Raw genomic sequence first — 19,360 nt, forward strand, 5'->3', positions numbered from 1 at the left:
CACTTACAATATCCAAGTTGTTCACCTCAACGTATTTTGTGTAACCAGAGATTTCTGCAGAACATGCCCACACTGAGAAGTACTGATGGTTCTGTGTTGGTAAAGGTACTAAATGAATTTTTAGGATGGTGCTGCATACCGTGCTGTGGCTGCCACCACCTGAAAGCTGTGGCAGAGGTTTTGGCCTCCCGTGGTAAGTCTATCGAAACAACCTGGGGTTCCAAGTACGACATGAAGTCCAGTTCTCGCAGTAAATGCCAGGTGATGCCATTATCATTTGTGTATTGAACGACGAGACCTGCAGTTAACATTAAGCAAGGCAGTTAGGCTGTGTGGAAAAGAGAGGGCCAACTCCTCAGCCTACAGTCAGGAGTTGTCAGCCCTCATCCAATGTATACCAGTGATGCTACTGTGCCTTCCATTCTCACTTAGCATTTCCTGGTCCAGGAGCATTTTGTGGACAAAGTCCTGTTGCAAAGGTGACAAGGTCTCACCATCTGCTACATATTTTGTTGCCTGTCTTCACCAAACCCAAAGGATAAATCTCTAACTTAGTGAAGGGTCTACAACCTCAGTGAAACTAATGATTGTACCACAGAAACCACAGGAATAATGTGAATTTCTTACTATAATCAGTATTTATATTTCTTATGGAGTATTCCCACTGTTTGTGCAGGACACTAAGTTGTAATTCTGATAGCTGAGCTCCCAGTAAGGAGTAGCACACAATGCTCAAAGCATCCTTAAGAGTGATTTGTCTTAATATCTAGTTAAGTTAAGACAGCCTTCATATCTTACACACAGCACAGTAAATACTAGCAAGTAGCAGAATTCTGAAGGCATTTATGAGCTCATCACAGGGGATAGTGCAAGAAATAAGCACTTATGGATATTTCTCCTCTTGAACCTCTGGAGTGCTTTCAAATAACAGATTTTCTTGTGTCTTATATATCAATGCAAATTAGAGAATGATGACAGTTCTGAATCAGTATCAATATAAATGCTATGCACCAAGAAACAGCCCATTGATGTTAAATGGCTTATACCGAAAGGAAAACAAAGTGACATATCTTCTAAACACCACTGATCTTTCCTCATGCAATTAGACCCCTTTATTGCTCCCAAAACTCTGCTGATCCTTCCCAAATCCAGATATCAGTCCTGTCTCCATCACAGCAATTCTAAGCTTGTGGGTAAAATAAGAGAGGATGCAGCTGGGAGAGATCCACCTCTTCATACTAACATTTCCAGCTGCAGATTTATAATTTTGAGCTTCAGGTAAATTATGAATGGGAATGGTTTGAAAGGCAATTTTTATCAGACCCTCTGATGAAGATGAAAAGATGAAAAAAATGTCAGGACACACAGTGCTTTAAGTCAGAAATTGAAGCTGCAAAATTGATACTGAAATTGAAATGTATTCATTGTATTCACACCTCACAATGAATACATTTCATACTTTCTTCATACATACTTCATTTCTTCATACATTTCTTCATACATACTTCATTTCATACATACTTCTTTCTTACCTGAAGACTTGTGTACTTGTGAATTTACCTGTTTTCCAACATTATCAAACAGTTTAATCAAAGTGATTACACCTATTCTTGTCAATCTTTCTTAAACCAACAGAGATCCAACAGGGCTACAGCTACTGATAAAGCACCATTGGGTATGTTGAAAATAAATATAAATGCAAATGTAGGTTAAAAGTAAATTATTATTGTTACATTTTTAAATTCAAAGTTGACTTACTACCTATGAAAAGTGACCAGCTAATCAAATGAAACAATCATTTGATTTTGTAAAGACAGTAAAACATGAAATCTCTAGAGAAGACTCCAGATGCAAAAAGTTTACTATAGGGAAAAGAGGCTTTACCTTCATTCCTGGATCTTGGTCTGTTGCAGGAATTGCCAGTAGCCTTGCTTCCAATTTGTACATAAAATTGAACCAGCCTGTTAAAAAACATCAAGGTAGAAGAGAAATGTAATTATCAACTGATAGAACAAAATCAGTCAGAATAACTCTCCTTAACTGGTATGGCATTTTCAATTAGGTAATTAGTCCAGGCTTATTCATCAGACAGTGTTCCCACTAAAATCAAGCATTGCCATAGTAAACAGTGGAGGACCCAAAACAGAAGAAGGTGATGTAGTTTATTGATCCAGTGACTAATAAATATACTGTTGAACTGAACAGGATGTTTTAACAGTTCCTACCTTCACATGAAGATGCAAAAATGCTTAAGAAGCCAAATCTGCAATTTATATCAGATCTTACCTTGATCCCTTCTAACTAGAAAGTGGTTTAAGCCTTAGAAGACAGTATCGAGTTTAAATAGAATTATATTCTCACTAAAACACCAGTCTCTTTTTGACTGTTAAATTCTTCATGTAAAAATATGTTATGAGGGAAAGAAGCATTTCTGATCTGCTGGTTTTGTATCTTGTAGTTATTTATGTTACCACCTCCTTACTTTCATCCTTTCGACATTAAACCATGGTAACATTTTCATTTGCATGAAACTTTTTCCATGCCCCTGGTTTTTCCCAAAGCCATCTTTTAGGATCCTTCTAAAGCTGCAACATCCTTTGAGACAGTGTCACTGGTTTTATTGACAGAATTTTAGACAAGCCTGGAACATCCCTGAAAATGATTAACCCATCCTTGTGCTCCAAAGAGTGCTCCAAACTCTTGTCAATTTTATCACAGTCTGCAGTGATACTTTGCTACGCTTCTTGAATTGTTATTTTTAATTGTGATTCTGTGGTGTCAGAGTAGTTCACATTTTTTTCTTAGATGTGCACTGTTCTGCTAATAAAACCAATTTATGTTAATTAATGTCCTGTTGCTCTCTCATTACATTCATTTCATTACATTTCTCTGACATTTGTCTGAGTCTTATGTGGCCATAAAGAATGTGAAGGGCATTGAGATGACTGAGAAAGCTACCACCCTTTCATCTAATTCATGGGTTGTCTGCAGTACACACATGAAGCAGGGCCAGAATTGAGCAGAGATTCTGAAATCATCTCCATCTTGAGCTTTTGCACACTGAAAGTTGGCAATACCATTCTCCTTTCTGTTTACTAGCCAGCTTTTGATTTATACCGATGCCTGCCTGCTGTGTTATGGTAGTACTCACTGATGTTTTTGAGAAGCAATTGCTTGACTCTTGTGCTGGGGGGTGTCTTTGTGGAGCACATGGGGAGATGTGGGCTTATTGCCAAGCAGAAGCTTGGGGAGGAGAACACAAACTGAAAGGAAACTAGGTTTTGTTAACTCCACTACTTGCAGATAGCTTCTTCATTTTCAGTACTAGTTTTCAAGGTGGATTTACGGCTCTGTGTGAAGAAACAAGGTTTGATTTGTCACTCAGATAATTCCTCACAAAAATAACTCTTTTCTCTTTAGAAGATTTGGTTCTAATTTGGATTGACATCAGTAAAATCACAGACAAGCCACAGTACCACAGACAGAGCCAGTGAGATGCAACATGAATTTTCACAGTTTTTTCTTAGCACTACAGGCCATTATGTTTGTTATAAAGAGTGTAATCAATTACATAAGGAATAAGATGACAGGGCAGATTGGGCTTCAGAATATGACATTGCAGGGTATGCACAGAGTGCATGCTAATGGTCATTAGTTTTGGGGATTGAGTTTTAGTTTTAAAACCTCGTAGCATTAAAGCTGAGATTAGCATTGCTTTTCTAGATTTCTCCTTGGTGGCAGTACCACCAAGGGCTGACAAATCTCGACCCCCCTGGAGCAGAGTGAACTGGAAGCACTGTGCCCTGGTATTCTCTGCTCTGCTAGGAAGATACAGGTAAGAAGGAAAAGGTCTTTCTATTTCCTACAAAAATGAACTAGAATTATTTGTGTTCTTTACATAAAAATTACCCTAGGCATATAAAAAGCTGTAACTGAAACAGAATGATACAAACACAAATAAGTGGGCATGCAGGCATTCAGAATGAAAAAAAGAACTTTAATGTATTGCAATATTTAGATGGATAGATAGGTAGATAGATAGATAGATAGATAGATAGATAGATAGATAGACTATTTTTTTGTTGTTGTTGCTATTCCATGCCTGATTTTATGACACAAGACCTTAAAAGGTCTGGGAAAACATTATTAACCCCAAAAATAAGCAGCTCAAAAATCTACTGAAGGAGTTTCAGCACTCCTATTCACGATCTTCAAACCACATATCTAATAGTATGTCATATTTTCCTCCTGTTTACTCAGTAACCAAGCCACTCCTAGCCAAAAAACCTACTCATAAATAAAAGATAACTGCGCATGGGCTAAGATGACCCCTAATAATATAACCTAATTCTATGCAAGGCATTACTGAATGCAAAAAAAAAAAAAAAAAAGAAAAACCCAAAACGGAAAACGTATTTCACTCTAATCTCCTCTTTCTAGTGATGTTAATTTCAGCTACAGTAACAGAAAACATTTCTAGGCTGGAGTATGATTTTCTTTGAGGATATGGGTTTTTCAGTTTACCCCTCACACTCTCACAAAATTAGCCTGCTCTAGCTTCTAGGAGAAATCATCCAGCTGATGTTACAGACAGCCTCAAGCATTAAGTGGGTATTCACCTTTTCTTAGCAAGATGTCTAAAGGCTGGATATCGATGTCTTTGTCTTACATGACCATCCCAGCTCCCTTTATGAGTTAGGAAAAATACAAACTTCCAGAATACAAAACAGTGGTCTTTGCTAGATGCTGTTTTAGGATTAACTTCATTGCTCTTTTGAAGTAGTTATTTATCTCTTTTGAGTATATAAGAAGTATGAGATGATTGCAGTAATCTAGAGTATTTATGTTCTGGATGACTTACGTGAGGTGGATCCTACTCTTGAGAACTTTGTGCTCAAGAAAACTGAGAAAAAAATGACAAAATCACGTTTGTCCCATTTGTGCTTGAGATGATTTTTCTCTCTAGCAAACAGCTCAGGGATACATCTTCAAATTTTAATTGCTGGAGGAAATAAGCATATTCACTGTGATACTTATTAAAAGGATCAGTGTTGGTTTATTTTGCTAAAATGATCACTCTTATCAGTAAAAAAGCTCAAACACTGAGCGTGTGCTCAGAAGGGAGATCTTATTTTCTTTTCCCAGGAGGTGTCTCTCTGGTCATTTAGGTCCTTGGGGCAGTTTTGAGACTCTAGCTGACCCTAGATGTGTTTATGCAAAATGAAAATGGATTGAAAAAAACCAGAAAGAGCATCACTCTGTATTTTACTTCTGTTGGTGTTTTAAGTGGTTAAACTCTATAAAATGCAAATCTATAAATATAAATATCTGGCATTGAAAATGATTTCAAAGTAATCCAAAAGCTAAAGAAAATACTTTTCTTTATAAAAAAGGTTTCTCCAGGAAAGAAGGAATAACCCCAAGCCATCACTTGAACATAGACTTCTTGATCATAGTTACTTCAAAATTACACTTTGCAGTACTGATAACGTGAGATTTAAAAGGATGGTGGAACAGAAAATGTGTTCAGATCTTTCCAGAGTTTAAGCACAAACATATGCTTGTCAAAAGTGTATTTGTCAAACAATAAATTACTTTAGCTATTAAGCAATTTTCATTATTATATAAAAGAACCAAGTATTTGTCAGAGGAGAATTTGTCAATCAGGCAGGACGGAGAGGAAATGCAGCAGCTGCTGTGTAATGCTGTCCTGGAGAGCAGCCACGGATGTCCTGAGAGCCATAGCACCCATCTTGCCCTAAGAAGCACTGCTGGGCTGAGCTGAAGAGGGTGAAGACTAATTTGTGGCCACTCTCTGCTGAATGCTTCCACAAATTAAATAACGCAACAAAATCAGTGCATCACTTGCTCTTGGAGCAGGATTTGACAGGAGACATATGTTTTATTGAACTAGTGGATATAATTGTGGGGTGGGAAAGGTTTGAGATGCATGATCCCTCATGAGACTGGACAAAGCAGCAGCAAACTCCAGGATAAATAATGGTTAGAAATAATCATCCTTAGTTTATCCTAATTACATGAATCAATTAGACAATTTGAGAGAGAGGATAATTACTACCAGTGGAGCAGAATTCAGTGATAGCAGAGAGAGGTGAAAGCCTGTCAGCCTCTTGACTGCAGAGAAACAATTCATATTCCATTTTTTTACACTTCTTACAAGTGGACTAATTCACAGTATCTGGCAAGTAAACAACACCTCATTTGCTGCCCTACTGGCATGCTGCAATTCAATGCAGCCAGTGGAAAGGGAATTTTTCTGTCCAGCTATTGGCAGGCTCTCCGTTTTTGTGCTGTCTCAAGACCACATCTTCAGCTTGGTCATCTAGAACACACTGCAAAGCCTTTATCCCACAAAGATCAACAGTTTGTGTTTCCTGTGCTGCTATTGCATTCTGTTTCTAACCTAAGTTTTCCCTCTCCAGAAAAGGAAGTACTAGAGCAGTACGAACAAAAATTAACTCATCAGTCTAAGATTTCTTGTATGGGTTGTGATTACCAGAAAAGCATTTCACACCTTCTTGCCCATGCTTGGAATAGCAGAGATATACAAAGATGAGAGGCAGCGCTGATGACTGACCTGATATTTGTGGTGTCCAGAGGAACAGTTCTTGCCTCCCTTTTCCCAGGTCCATTGAAGTACAGAGATTTTCCATCACTGAGCACACCACAACCTGTTCCAACCTGACCTCCTGTTATCTTGTACCAGAGAGGGCTTAGCTTTCTCTCAAACCTGTCGAACATCTCACTGTGGTTAGGCACATTTGATACACAGGTTCCATGTGATGCTTAAAGAAAAAAAAATATGGGAAATGCTTTGTTGTAACTGTGTTGAAGAGAGCAAAAGTCAGATACAGAAAACTGGCAGACAGTTCTATTGCACCCACACAAGAGAAAGTACTGTGCTTTTTTTTTTTTGAGGAAGTGCCAAGAAGATAGGATTGTACCTTTTCAAGCCCTCCATATTTTTTTCTGTAGTCAGAATAAATCCTCATCCTTTAAACTCCAAGATGGCTTATTTTACTCGGTGAAAAATACATGCCTTATATAGATAAGCCATTTTATGTAAACAGAAAAATATGATCCTTTTAGTCCTTTATAAATAAATTGAACAGAAAATGTTAGCTTATCGCTTTGTTGGTATAAAGGGTCAAAAAGAGTGCAGTAAGCAACTGGTAGAGTCAATCTCTGTCTGTTTTTTTTTTCACCAAGTATGTGTTTTTTGTGTTTGTTATTTTCTTTTCCCCCCTTTATTTTTGCAGCAAAAAAGCCCCAGAAACCACAAGTGAGCAGAATTTTTCGCAGAAGGGCCTGTCAGAACATATGTTCCTTCCTGGTCCTATGCCATCTGATGGCCAGGGGACTCAGTAACAGAAGCAATTCATTTGAAGATGGTCCAAAGGTTTTTAAACAGACTTTCTAGTTTAAAATATTTTATTTTGTTTTTTTCTTCTATTGCTAGTCCCTTTCCATTCATACAGATGGCTATGTTCATGGATTGTGGTTGCCAGAAACATCACCGATGTCTCCTGTCCTCAGCTGCTCTATTTTATCTATACTGGACTCCTGTGCTAAATTTTATTCAACAGAAATAAAATATTCTTGCTGGCAGCCCATGAAATTTATGTCAACATGTATTTTTCCAGAATACTGGAGAAGAAAAACACGGTGCGAGTTTTTGAACATCAACACAGCCAGTGTTTACCATCGTCCTGTCTAAAAAACATCTTACCTGTGTAGCCCAAGTCACAAAAACAGACCCCCGAGACGCAGTCCCCATGACCATTGCAATAATTGGGGCAAGGCTCAGAAATGTAAACACCATCTAAACCAAAAGGAGGCACACTCTTGTGGGAGCTGCTCTCCTGGATCCAGCGGAATCGAGTCTTACTGCAAAGGAACAATAATGACATGGTATTATTAATATTCCCAGCTTTCAAACCCACTGCATACCTTTTGTGTTCTTTGTTTAAGAAAAAAAAGAGCTTTTTCCTAAACCGGCTATCTGCAAATAAGATGCAGGTGGATGCCTCAAAAATATTTCTGGCATCCTATGGCTTCTGCGACTTTGCTTATGAATATTTTTTCCACAATTTGTGGATGTATTTTGACTTCCTCTATTTTTCTGGCCTATATCCACCAGTGTGACGCAAAGAACAGATTACATGGTTTTATAAGCAAGACTGAAAGATTAGATGCGACTCTAAAGATGACTTTCAGTACTCAGTTCAACACGAACTGCTAATTACACTTTAAACTCCCAGAAATACATTTCTTACAGTACTTATGAAAATAACTCAATAATGACAGTGATGCAGCTCATAGGATGTTACAATTTTGAGTAAAAAAAAACATTGAATAAACTAGATATAGGAAAAATCATATCCCATCTACAAAAATGTCACACAAAAAGTCCTAAAGAATATTTGGACAGAAACACAAAGATATAATGCTTGGATGGCAACATGAAATTCCTGAAAAACAGTGATCTAATCTTTAATCTCTGCAACTGATACTGCTCCAGAGACTTCAGCCTACACAAAGGTACTACAGTTGGCCCACTGTACAGGGAATTTATTAAAGAAAAAATATTTTGATTTTTAATTCTGAGCATTTAACTTCTAGTTGAATCATTTTATGTGTGTTCCAGAGGGGGGAATTGGCTTAAAATTTGGTTGTCACTCCAATGCATTAACCAAGATAATCCTTTCTGCTTTGTATAATGTATAATATACCTATCACCTTTTTTAAAACAAACAAACAAACAAACAACCTTTTCACTGGGATTTTGGTAGGTAAGATGATCAGTGTGCTAAGTATTTTGTACCAACAGATAAAATGGGATGCTCTCAAGATAACCATGATTTCCAAAATGAACCATAACTAATTCAGTTTTCAGCATGCTGGGCACCTCATCATACTCTCAATACTTACATTTTTAATACATTACCATGAGCTTGTTATTCCTGATCACATTACAAAACATAATGCCAAACAGATTGCTCCTATTGATTCTGTACTGCTTGTTTTGGGGAAATCAAATCAGCTGGTGTCAGATCTGTGCAATTTGGCACCTGCTTTTATTGGCTAATTACTGGAGAAAAGACAAACTTGTTATGGTACATGCTGTTATTTCAGCTCCTTGCAGCAAAGGCACCAGCTTCTCCACTACACAATATGCTAACATCCTGAAACTCTGTGTTGGGACCCAGAGATGAGGACATTGTGTCAGGAAGATGGTCTGAAACCTTAGGGCACTATGTGAACTTCTGCCCAGAGAGAGAGATTGACAGGAGCCAGCAGGCTCAGGGTGGTGCAGACAGCAAATCAAACCTTCTAGAGCCTCTTCGCCCAGTATGGACTGTAAAATTAATCCTGTTGAAAGGGCTTATTTGATTCAAGTGACTTATCACCGTCTTGCTGATATGGCTAAAGAAAGACAGCACTATGATGAAGAGATTGAAGACAAATGAATATGTCGTAGTCTCTTGCAATTTAATTTTATATATGATTCTGACACCTTTACAATGGAAAGCTTCTCCTGTTTTGGAGAGCAAAAATATATTTTTCCCAGACCTGCAGATTTTTAACTTTTTCCTATCACAGCCACAAAGAGCAGGCAGCTCATTCACTACTGGCATCACGGGCTTACAGAGTACAGTACCTGGCTGCAAGCGACCTTGGGATAACAATAGTGATCCTTGTCCAGTCCTCAAAATCCCCTGTGTGATACACAGTTGGCTCGCTCAGCTCACGGGAGCTTCCCTCACATCCTTTGGTTCCTGGAGATGCAGGATAGCAGCCTTCCTTCACAAGTGACCAAAAGAGCCCAGCATCATGCGAGTACTGAAGCAGAACGGGAGCAGAGCTGCTGTACTGGTTAGTGCAGCCAATATTCAGCTGCAAAAAAAGCAGAGTATCAGATATGAGATGAAAACAAAAACCCTGTGCTGTTATTTGCAGTTTTTGGCTGTGACTGATTATTATAATTGGATATTATTGGTTTTTAATTGCTGTTATTATCTTTCACTTTTCAGTTTGGAATGCGTAGTTCTGAGCATTTCCTTTGCACCCTGCTGGCAAACAGTGTCTGATGCTTAAAGTCTGAGACCCACACAAGCATGATATTTATCTCTAAAAATTACCACTATCTCTTCATTTAACTTGATGGGTTCAGTAAAACACACTTTTCAAAGGTCCTTCTCCATAGCAGGCTGCAAAGAACAAACTCTACACCGGCACCTGCGTGCCCAGGAAAATAGAGAAGAGCTGTGTCCTCTGAGTTACAGAATCATAAAATCATGAAGGTTGGAGAGACAACTAAGACTACATAGTCCAGCCATGAACCCATCCCCAACATGCCCAGTAAATCATGTCCCTCAGTTACACATCTCCACGTTTCTTGAATACCTCCAGGATGGTGACTCCAGCACCTTCCTGTGCTGCTTTCTGTGCCAGTGCCTCGCCACTCTTTCTGAGAAGAAATTTTTCCTAATATCCAATCTGAATCTCCCCTGGCAAAAGTTAAAGCTATTACCTCTTATCCTATCACAAGTCACGTAGGAGAAGAGGACAATCCCCACCTCACTATAACCTCGTTTCAGAGTTACAGAGACATAGCCCATTGCAGTGCACCCTGATGTGCCCAGAGGATCAGTCTGATAACTCCGAGGTATCCCTTGCCCTGGGGCTGCAACTCCTGACCACAGCTGAGTCATTGGTTTTGCAGAATAATGTTTGAGAGCTAGCACTGAAATTCTGGTCCCAGAAAAGAGCAAAATTGGATGCAGCAGAAATATAAAAATGTGAAATGAAATCATAACTAATACAAAAATCAATGTTTCATTTTATGTTTTCAGAAAAATATTAGTTTTGTTTTATTGCAGAGCTTCTACTTGAGCTGCAGAACAAAGGTATAACAAAATGATTCATATAAGCTGAAACATTTTTGACAAACTACTGTCTTTGAATTTATCAATGCAAAATTATGCTAGGCATCTTTTTAAAATGGAAATTTCACAAACTAAGGAAACATTTAACCATATGCTTAAAATTAAGGCATGCAAATAGAACTACACATTTCTGTGCCTTCCAAAAAAGAGAGGAGTATAAATTAAGGCCTTAAGTAATGGAAGAACTCCCTGTTTTCTCAAACACATTGTTGATGTTTTGTATATTTACATTACGTTGCCAAGGGTTTCAGTGATGGAAGGTGCGTGAAATCTTTTCAAGCACTGCTTTTGTAAACTAAGCAATTTTTGAACTTTTGTTGATCATAAAACCTGGAGAATGACGACTTAGTCACTGAAGTGACACACCCAGGCTGGACGTGGCTCTGGGCAGCTTGGTCCAGTGGTTGGTGACCTTGCCTGTGGCAGGGGGTTGAAACTAGATGTTCTTTGAGGTTCTTTTCAACCCAGGCCATTCTATGATTCTATGATAAGTAATAGGAAATGGTCAAGAAGCAAATAACATTTTTTCCAGGCTAAATAGTATTTATATATGGCAGTATTTCGGGTTTTAGACGAGTTTAAGGTATAAAACTATGAACAATATACTCATCCAGAAATTGTATTGCAGTCTATCAGTTTGTATAGCATTTCATTAGCATAACTTTTAGATGAAATGAGATTTTTTTTTATAAATCCTATTACTTCTAACTAACTTCCCTATTTACAGAAGTGTGGGAATTACATTTGAAAAGCTGCCTGTAAACATCAGATCTCTTTAATAATTCTACCTGTAAATTATTCAGTGTCTGTATCTGCCAATTATGTAAAGACCATGTATTTGTGGTGAGCTCATTAAAATTGCATTTCAACCAACCTCCAGAATTCACCAATGGGATTTCACTATAAACTCAATAAAATTTTGATTAGAGTTCGGAAGCAAGAGCTTATGAAAACAAATACACTTTATTTGGAGCCCGTATGCTGGTGGACTTCCAGGACCACTAAACTTCTTGTAAGCCCTATAAATAAGAATGCTAATTGGAGCCTAAATTTCTTGACAAAATAAAAGTAAATTATTTGAAAAAAACCACACTGGAGTACAGAGAAGCTTGTAAATCCTTAAATACTTTAATATAAAAAAATGTACGCAAATCACATTGGAGCTTTTGTAGTGATGGAGCCCCAGATGAAATAAAGCTTTTTTCCCTTGCAAGGCACTTCCTACCATTTCCAAGTGCTGACTCAAATATACTGACAGTCACTTCAACCCGCTTGTGAAACTCGTTAAAGAACAATAAGCCTTCAAAGTTTCTCCAGAGGAGGAAGAAGCTCTCCTGCACCAAGGTTTTGGCAGAATCATATTTTATACGGTATGAATTCATACCTGTGCTCCACACATCTTTCAAGACAGCCTTATAATGTATTCCCTTGTTTTCTATGGTGACCCAATGGCATCTTGCAAGTATTGAATAAGATGAGTTTCACTGATACATTATGATCTGGAGGAACTTATATTTAAGGAATACCTTGAACTGCAGAACATATCCAGGCTTCAGCGTTAAATCTCTAGTCACTGCAAATCGGTCCCCGTCTGATTTACCAAAGAGCATGGCAGAGGGGGTGGCAGAGCAGAAACTTTCGTTTTTGGTCATGCCTTCATTGGCCAGTATTAACCACACACTTAGCTGGTTCATAGGGTAATCGAATGCTGGCTTTTCATAAAAGTTCTGTTAGAAATGAAGAGAAAAGCAACATAAAGAAGTACTACCTCCTTGCAGCGCGATTTCAGAAGTTTTCCAAAATTATGAGTTTTCCAATTTTGCCAATTACACACTCTGTAATTACCTCAAAATCTTAACTTTCAAAATTTGTTTCAACTTTTGAAGAGACACATACATTCTCTATAGTAAAAATTAGCAGTCCTACAGTGATAGATAAGAGCCAGGTTCGTGCCACGTAGAGAGAGACACAGCTGCAAACATTACAAATGTTTCTGTAAGTATAACCTGATATTCTCAAAGAAAATAAAATTCAAATAAACTTCTATCAACAGAGAAGATGTTTCTCATTTCACAGTGATGCCCACAGGCTGTTTTTGCTTGTTACCTGTGGTAATGTGGGATTAACAACAGGAATTATGTGCTTCTGCTTCTCTGACAAAATGATGATGTCGTCGATGGCCCACTGATCGTACCCTTCTCCTGAAAACACAGGCTGCCACCACCGAAACCTGGTGCAAGGAGTCTTGGCTACAGCTGGCAGCTCCAGATAGACAAACCTGAGAAAAGAAAGTCAGTAGAATGCTAAGGAAACATCATAGAGAAATGGGAGAAGTACCGCTGAATGTGAAAAAGAAGCAGGAAAGCCATTTCTTTTCCCAAGAAACTGTTAAGTGTGATGGGCCTTGCTTTCCCAGAAATGGCTGAACATCTGCCTGTCAATGGGAAGTAGTGGATGAATTCCTTATATTTCCTTGCTTGCACATGTAGCTTTTTCTTCACCTTTTGAACTGTTTTTTTTTTTTTTTTTTTTTTTTTATCTCAACCCACGAGTTTTCTCACTTTTACCTTTCTGGTTCTCTCCCCCACCCACTTAGGGAAAGCGAGTCTATGTGGTGCTGAGCTGCCTACTGCTATAAAACCACAACAATCAGTTGCCTGTTCAGTATTATTTCACACAACTTAAATATATGCATTTATGTATATATTCCATCCTGTATTCTTTCTTAACATCATACTACTGTGTATCATTGGACTTGCTAGATCTTGCCTCTTTGGCAGACAGAAGTGAAAAAATCATTTGGGGCCATACAGAATCTTTTTCAGAGGGTTCCTAGTTTTATGTGTCAGAAAGTAAGTAACTGGAAAATAAGATTTGGAGCAGCAGTATAAGTAATAGATATACACAGCAACATACTCTGTAAGGACCATTGCCCTCAGTTACTCCAGGGAGGTAAATGTTTTGCCTAAAACTAATGCACTGGATAGCCAAGCAATGAAGATTCCAGTGCATAATTGGGGACATCCTTATTTGTTGGAAGCTTCCTGTTATTTTGTCAAAGTAGAGGCAAAGTAAACAGTTTTATACTTTCAAATGCTGAGATTACTTTTAGAAAAAGAGTTTACCAAGTTTACAACAGTCATTCTGAAACCACTGTGTATTGAAGGCAAAATGAGGAGCTTGGAGGATAAAATTATTCACGTATTTATATACTGCAAGAAATCAGCTATGGCAATAGAAATCATGTTAATAGCTATACAGACAATTGCAATTTCATTTGGCATTGGTAAGCTATCTTCAGGTTTTCTACAGCCTGCTTTGATAAGATTTTTCCTTCATAATGACAAGGGTTTACTGTGGCAGCCTGAAAGAGTTTCCACATAAGGACAGCTTTTAAGCACTATAGCATGAAATGATTCTTCATGTTTACACAAAGAAATAGGTTTCTTAAAGAGATGAGGAGTATGAATATAGCTGATTTAATTTAGGCAAAAGTTTTACCTGGGTTTGCTGAAATCAGAGAAATACATTTCCGCTAGCAGCTGCCAGTTTATACCACCATTATTGCTGTACTGCAGCAGCACACCTTCTTCTCTGCTGTCTGGTCTATTGCATGAGGAACTTTCTCCTCCAATCTGGATGTAAAACTGAACAAAATCCACCCAGGTAGTGTCCAAATCCCAGCTTACCAGCTGTCTTTTTCCAGCCTACAGTTGAATGAAAAGAGGTGTAAAAAATAATTAAATATGACACGTTTACTCCAAATTGACATATTATAAAGTCAAGCACAGATGAATATGATATAGGAACACAGAAGACACTGAATTTTGTGTTAACATGACTTTTCTTGTTCTTAGGGCATGGTTTTCCTTGGCCATCCTTTAGGGCTTAATCTCTCAGGTGCGTTCCAATAAGCATTTTTACTATTAGAGACGCAGCATTTAACACACAACACAACTTTCAAACACAATTTTAACACAACTTTTTCATCGCTCCTTTTCCACCTCACTCCTTCATGGTACCAAATGCCTTCAGGAGACATAAAGTATAAAGCAATAAAAAGGCATTTCTGACATCGCATTTTTTTTTACTGGGACACCTGGAATTACATTATCAATAATGCCTACTGTGTTTCAGGGAAGGGAAGTGCAGCTGATGTATCAGATGCCTGACCGTCGCTTATTTTTTGTCTTGCATTTGCCTAGCAACCAAACTCAGTTATGATCAGATCCTTGTGTATTATAATATCTTCATACATTTTAGGCTCTGATTAACCTGGTCTTGTCTCATCAAGACCCTTACAACATCCAAAAGTATACACTTTTCTCTGTTTCACTTAAGCATTTTCTCTCCACTCTCCCTTTGATCCACTCTGCTGGCACAGATTTTCACTTTCTATTCAGTCTTTTAGTGTTAGTGGCACTCAAGGTTCTTTGTTTTGTGATCGTCTCTGTGGCATTTGTTTCTCTGGTTGCTAATCCAGTGCTATCTGCAAGGAGAATGGCCTTCCCACATGTTGGCATCAGCCCATTTGACAGTTTTCCTTCCAGTTACCTCTACAAAAGCAGTGCATGGAAGATTTGCAGCAGTGTAGTTCATCTCCTAAATAATAACAAGGGAGGGCATTTTCTTTTCATGCCTCATGTGAGTAGGATTCATTCATTCACAAAGCAACTTTCTTCTCCTAGTATTATCCTAGTCTTTCATCTAAAACCTATGGATTTAGTTCTAGTTTTATGTGAGCATAGCAGAGAGAAAAAATAGCCTCATTAAATTTAGTGAATAGCGTTTTCAAGGATGTTTTTGAGTTCTAGCAGGAAACAGCTCTTGGGCATCTGTAGTGTGGCTCATGTGGTCACTCTGTACTTACTGACAAAAGAAGACAGAGGATACTAAGCTAAAAGATTCTCTAAGGTGCAAAAATCTTTTACTGTAATTGCAGTTCTCCCTTTCCCCTTGTACTCCCAGCTCGAGACTGATCCTGTGGGCTCCACAGCAACAGGCATGAACAACACTTCCCACGGTGAGACAGGACAGAGGACAAGAGCAGTGTCCCCACAAAAGTGCCCCACGTGCACCCCGCCTGTCACAGCCCTGCCCCAGTACAGCCCCAGTTGTGCCTCCAGAAAGCACAGTGTGCGGCTGGAGAGGAGCTACAGGGATCATCTTTCTGCATTCACCAAAACTAGCTGCAACCTGGCATTAACACTGAAAAAGCCTCTCAGAATGGAGCAGACTTGACAACAGGCCAGCTGGTTTGAATTGCCTAAAAATCATAGAATAGTTTAAGATGTAACGGACCTTTAAAGGTCACCTAGCTCATCACCTGTGCAACGATGAGAGACACCTACATATAGATCAGAGTGCTCAGTGCCCCATCCAGCCAGACCATGAATACCTCCAAGGATGGAGCATCCACCACCTCTCTGGGCCACCTGTTCCAGTGCCTCACCAGCCTTAGTGTAAAACCTTTTCCTTATATCCAGTCTAATGATAGTGATGATAGATGATTTTAAATTATGTTCCACTTATTAACTATTTCCCATTCCTACTCAGTTTAGGGTAAACTCAGAACAAAGATACATTAATTGCTTTTTTCACAGAATATTTTTTTTGCTGGTGTTACAGCTGTAGTTCATTTACAGACTCTACCAAATAGGCCACATCACACTGACAGACTAATTTCTGGAAAACTTACTGAAGATACAACTGTATCAATTGAGTCTTGAATATTGTCTGCATTTTTAAAATTTGTTTGTTTGTTTATTCCCAGCTGAATAAAGCCATCTTGCACGGTGTCATGATTGTGAGATGGGCACAGCCTTGGGTGCAGTCCCAAGCTTCCCTGTGCAGGCCAACATGACTACGACTGGCCCAAGGCACTGCGACGTGACACTGATAATGTTTTGGTAGTTTGCTTTCACAACTTTTTGGTTTTCAGAAACCCACAGGAATTCAAAATTGTTTTAATCAAATCAAACTTTTCCAAAAGGTTCCAACACCGTTGCTGTCCCATGGGCAAATATGTCCCATCTGAGAGTCAGAGATCTGGCTGTAAAACTATTGTGAGGACATTTTCATTATCTACATCATCCCTGCTCCAAATTGGCACTGACTGCTAAAGAGTCATCCACAAAACCAGGTTAACTGAGAAAGGGCATGAGTTACTTAAAACCTTGAAGAAATTGCAGGGGCTAATTGCTGACATGCCTATAATTGATTACAGTTAATTGTGAAACAAAAGATAGAGAGTTGGCAGAACAAAGGCAACATTAATTCTGATAGCAGTGATTGATTATGGCAGCAAACATTAGACACTGAAATAAAAAGTGGCTAGCTGAGGAACTGTAAAGAAACAGAACCTGTGAATATGAGCTCCCAAAACAATATAGAACTGTCAGGCAGTTACGAAAATAATTTTTGTAATGTTTATCACCATGACCACTAGACACCTTGAAAAGGATCTAAACAGAAATTAAATAAGCCACCTTCAGCTGATGGCACTCAGAGTGCTACTAGTCAATAAATGAATGACAACCTAATCCTTAGAGATCAATAGAAAGAAGCCAAGAATTCCTAAATGAGATTTTCACTCCTCCTTAGCAGAAATCAGAAGAAAGATCATAGCAGGTTAATTATAATTTAGCAAACTTCTTTGAGAAACCTGGCATAAGGAACTGAGCCAGAAGGAGAAACATTTAATAGATAAGACAATTATATTAAAAAATCCAATTATCACAATTAGCTAGTTAGACTGATTGGTTTATTATGAAATTTTCAGCACAGAGATGCATTTTCAAGGGAGGTGGATGTGAGACTATGTAGGAGTGCTGAAAATTATTTGATGAGTTAGATATTTGTAATGAGGTTAACAACACATGATTACACAGCTTTGCACACTGGGTTATTCTACTGGGACTAATCCAGTTCTCATGACAGCAGTGGCAGTTTGATCAAACCCTTAAAAGAGAAGCTGTACTTATACTCTTCCTTTCAATTAAGAACAACAAAAAAATCCATCCCAACAGAATTAGACCTGAGGAGCAACAATGGAAAACAAATCTGTGACTACAACCCATAATCATACATCTGATGGTAAAGATCTCTTTTTATGTTACAATTGCTATCAATTTGCAGAAATCTTTTTCTTGCTGTATTATTTTTTTGTGTAATGCATCCAAGTCACACAAGAGAGTTCTCCTGCAGGCTAACCGGGCACTTTCTAAATGCTGGAAGGGTTGCTTTTTCACTATTTTTGGTTCTTTGTTCTCAGAGTGACTCCTGAAAGCTAACCAATCATGAGCCTCCTCCAGAACATGACAGAAAAAGTTGAGTTTGCTGAGAAAGAACTGTGTCTTAAAACAGAACATGCATAATATTAATAACAGTATTAATTTGTGCACTTCTCAGCATGCTGACAATTTGCTTCTTTCCATTACATTTGGTATTTCTTGGATATGCAGTGTTACTCTCCATTTCTTTGAATTGCTTTGTTTTTTATCTGCAGAGCACAGCTATGCTATTTAATGCACTTTTCATACTGCACTTTGCTGTGCCTCAGAGCTTTCTGCTACCTTCCTTTTCCTTATAACACCATCCTGTTCCATTAAAACTGACATTACCACATGCCTTCTCAGCCTCATGTCCCTTAGTGATACCTTGTTGAAATATAGTGAGGAGCCAGATGAGATGACCCCACAGCCTTCTTCAGGCTTTACAATCTCTCCTCCAATAATTTCTTGCCACTCTGTCTTCAGGACATCTGGGTTTTCAAAATCAGACATGACAGTTGAAGGAAGGGGATTTTCAGGCTGACACTCTGTACCCTGAAACCCTGAGTCACACCTGGAAGAAAGCATAAGCATAACAAGTTTTAAAGATCTTATCTGGTACTCACAATTAGTTAAGACCTTTTAAAATTACATGTAAAAAAATCATTCAGGAATTGGAATTTTGGATGCTAAAAAGAAGCTGCGTTACCCAGATAACTGGAAATAAGCTATATTTTACTTTAAAAACAATGCAGTGTCCAGAAAGTTCAAAGCTGGCAGGCAGTACTCTGCCTTTGGTATTGCAGTAACTCTGAAGTCTGCAAAGCAGCTCTGAGCTGGTTCTTCATGTCTTTCTGCCCCAGCAAAACAGCTCCAGCCCTGTGCTAGAGCCCCCTGAGCAGAGAGTCAGAGAGTCACCAGGACACCTGCAGCAGGGCATCCCCATGACACTGAGACTCCCTTCACTGTCTGCATCTCCCAAGGGTATAGGCTCTTGGGTGTTGGAACAACCAGCTTTTAATAATGCTTTAATGGCTTAGCCCTCATAGGTGTATGTTTTGTTTTTATAATCTAAAAAGAAGAAAAACATCAAAAAAACAAACAAAAAAGCCACAAAAT

General features: G+C 38.5%; 1 protein-coding gene across 1 annotated transcript in view; it reads right to left on the reverse strand.

Annotated features, from left to right (window-relative positions):
- The window catches only part of RELN (reelin), a 270,856-nt gene that overhangs the window by 50,578 nt on the left and 200,918 nt on the right, over positions 1–19,360 (reverse strand). Inside the window, exons 24-32 of the mRNA XM_042872293.1 lie at positions 18,629–18,815; positions 14,472–14,677; positions 13,077–13,248; positions 12,497–12,697; positions 9,683–9,918; positions 7,751–7,908; positions 6,599–6,806; positions 1,885–1,961; positions 140–298 (exon numbers count right to left, since the gene is read on the reverse strand). Coding sequence (XP_042728227.1) covers positions 140–298; positions 1,885–1,961; positions 6,599–6,806; positions 7,751–7,908; positions 9,683–9,918; positions 12,497–12,697; positions 13,077–13,248; positions 14,472–14,677; positions 18,629–18,815 — 1,604 coding nt within the window. The remainder of the gene's footprint in view (positions 1–139; positions 299–1,884; positions 1,962–6,598; positions 6,807–7,750; positions 7,909–9,682; positions 9,919–12,496; positions 12,698–13,076; positions 13,249–14,471; positions 14,678–18,628; positions 18,816–19,360) is intronic.

The sequence above is a fragment of the Lagopus leucura genome, unplaced genomic scaffold (genome assembly GCF_019238085.1).
Source record: "Lagopus leucura isolate 7727_CA_CO unplaced genomic scaffold, USGS_WTPT01 Super-Scaffold_100008, whole genome shotgun sequence".
Lineage (NCBI taxonomy): Eukaryota > Metazoa > Chordata > Aves > Galliformes > Phasianidae > Lagopus > Lagopus leucura.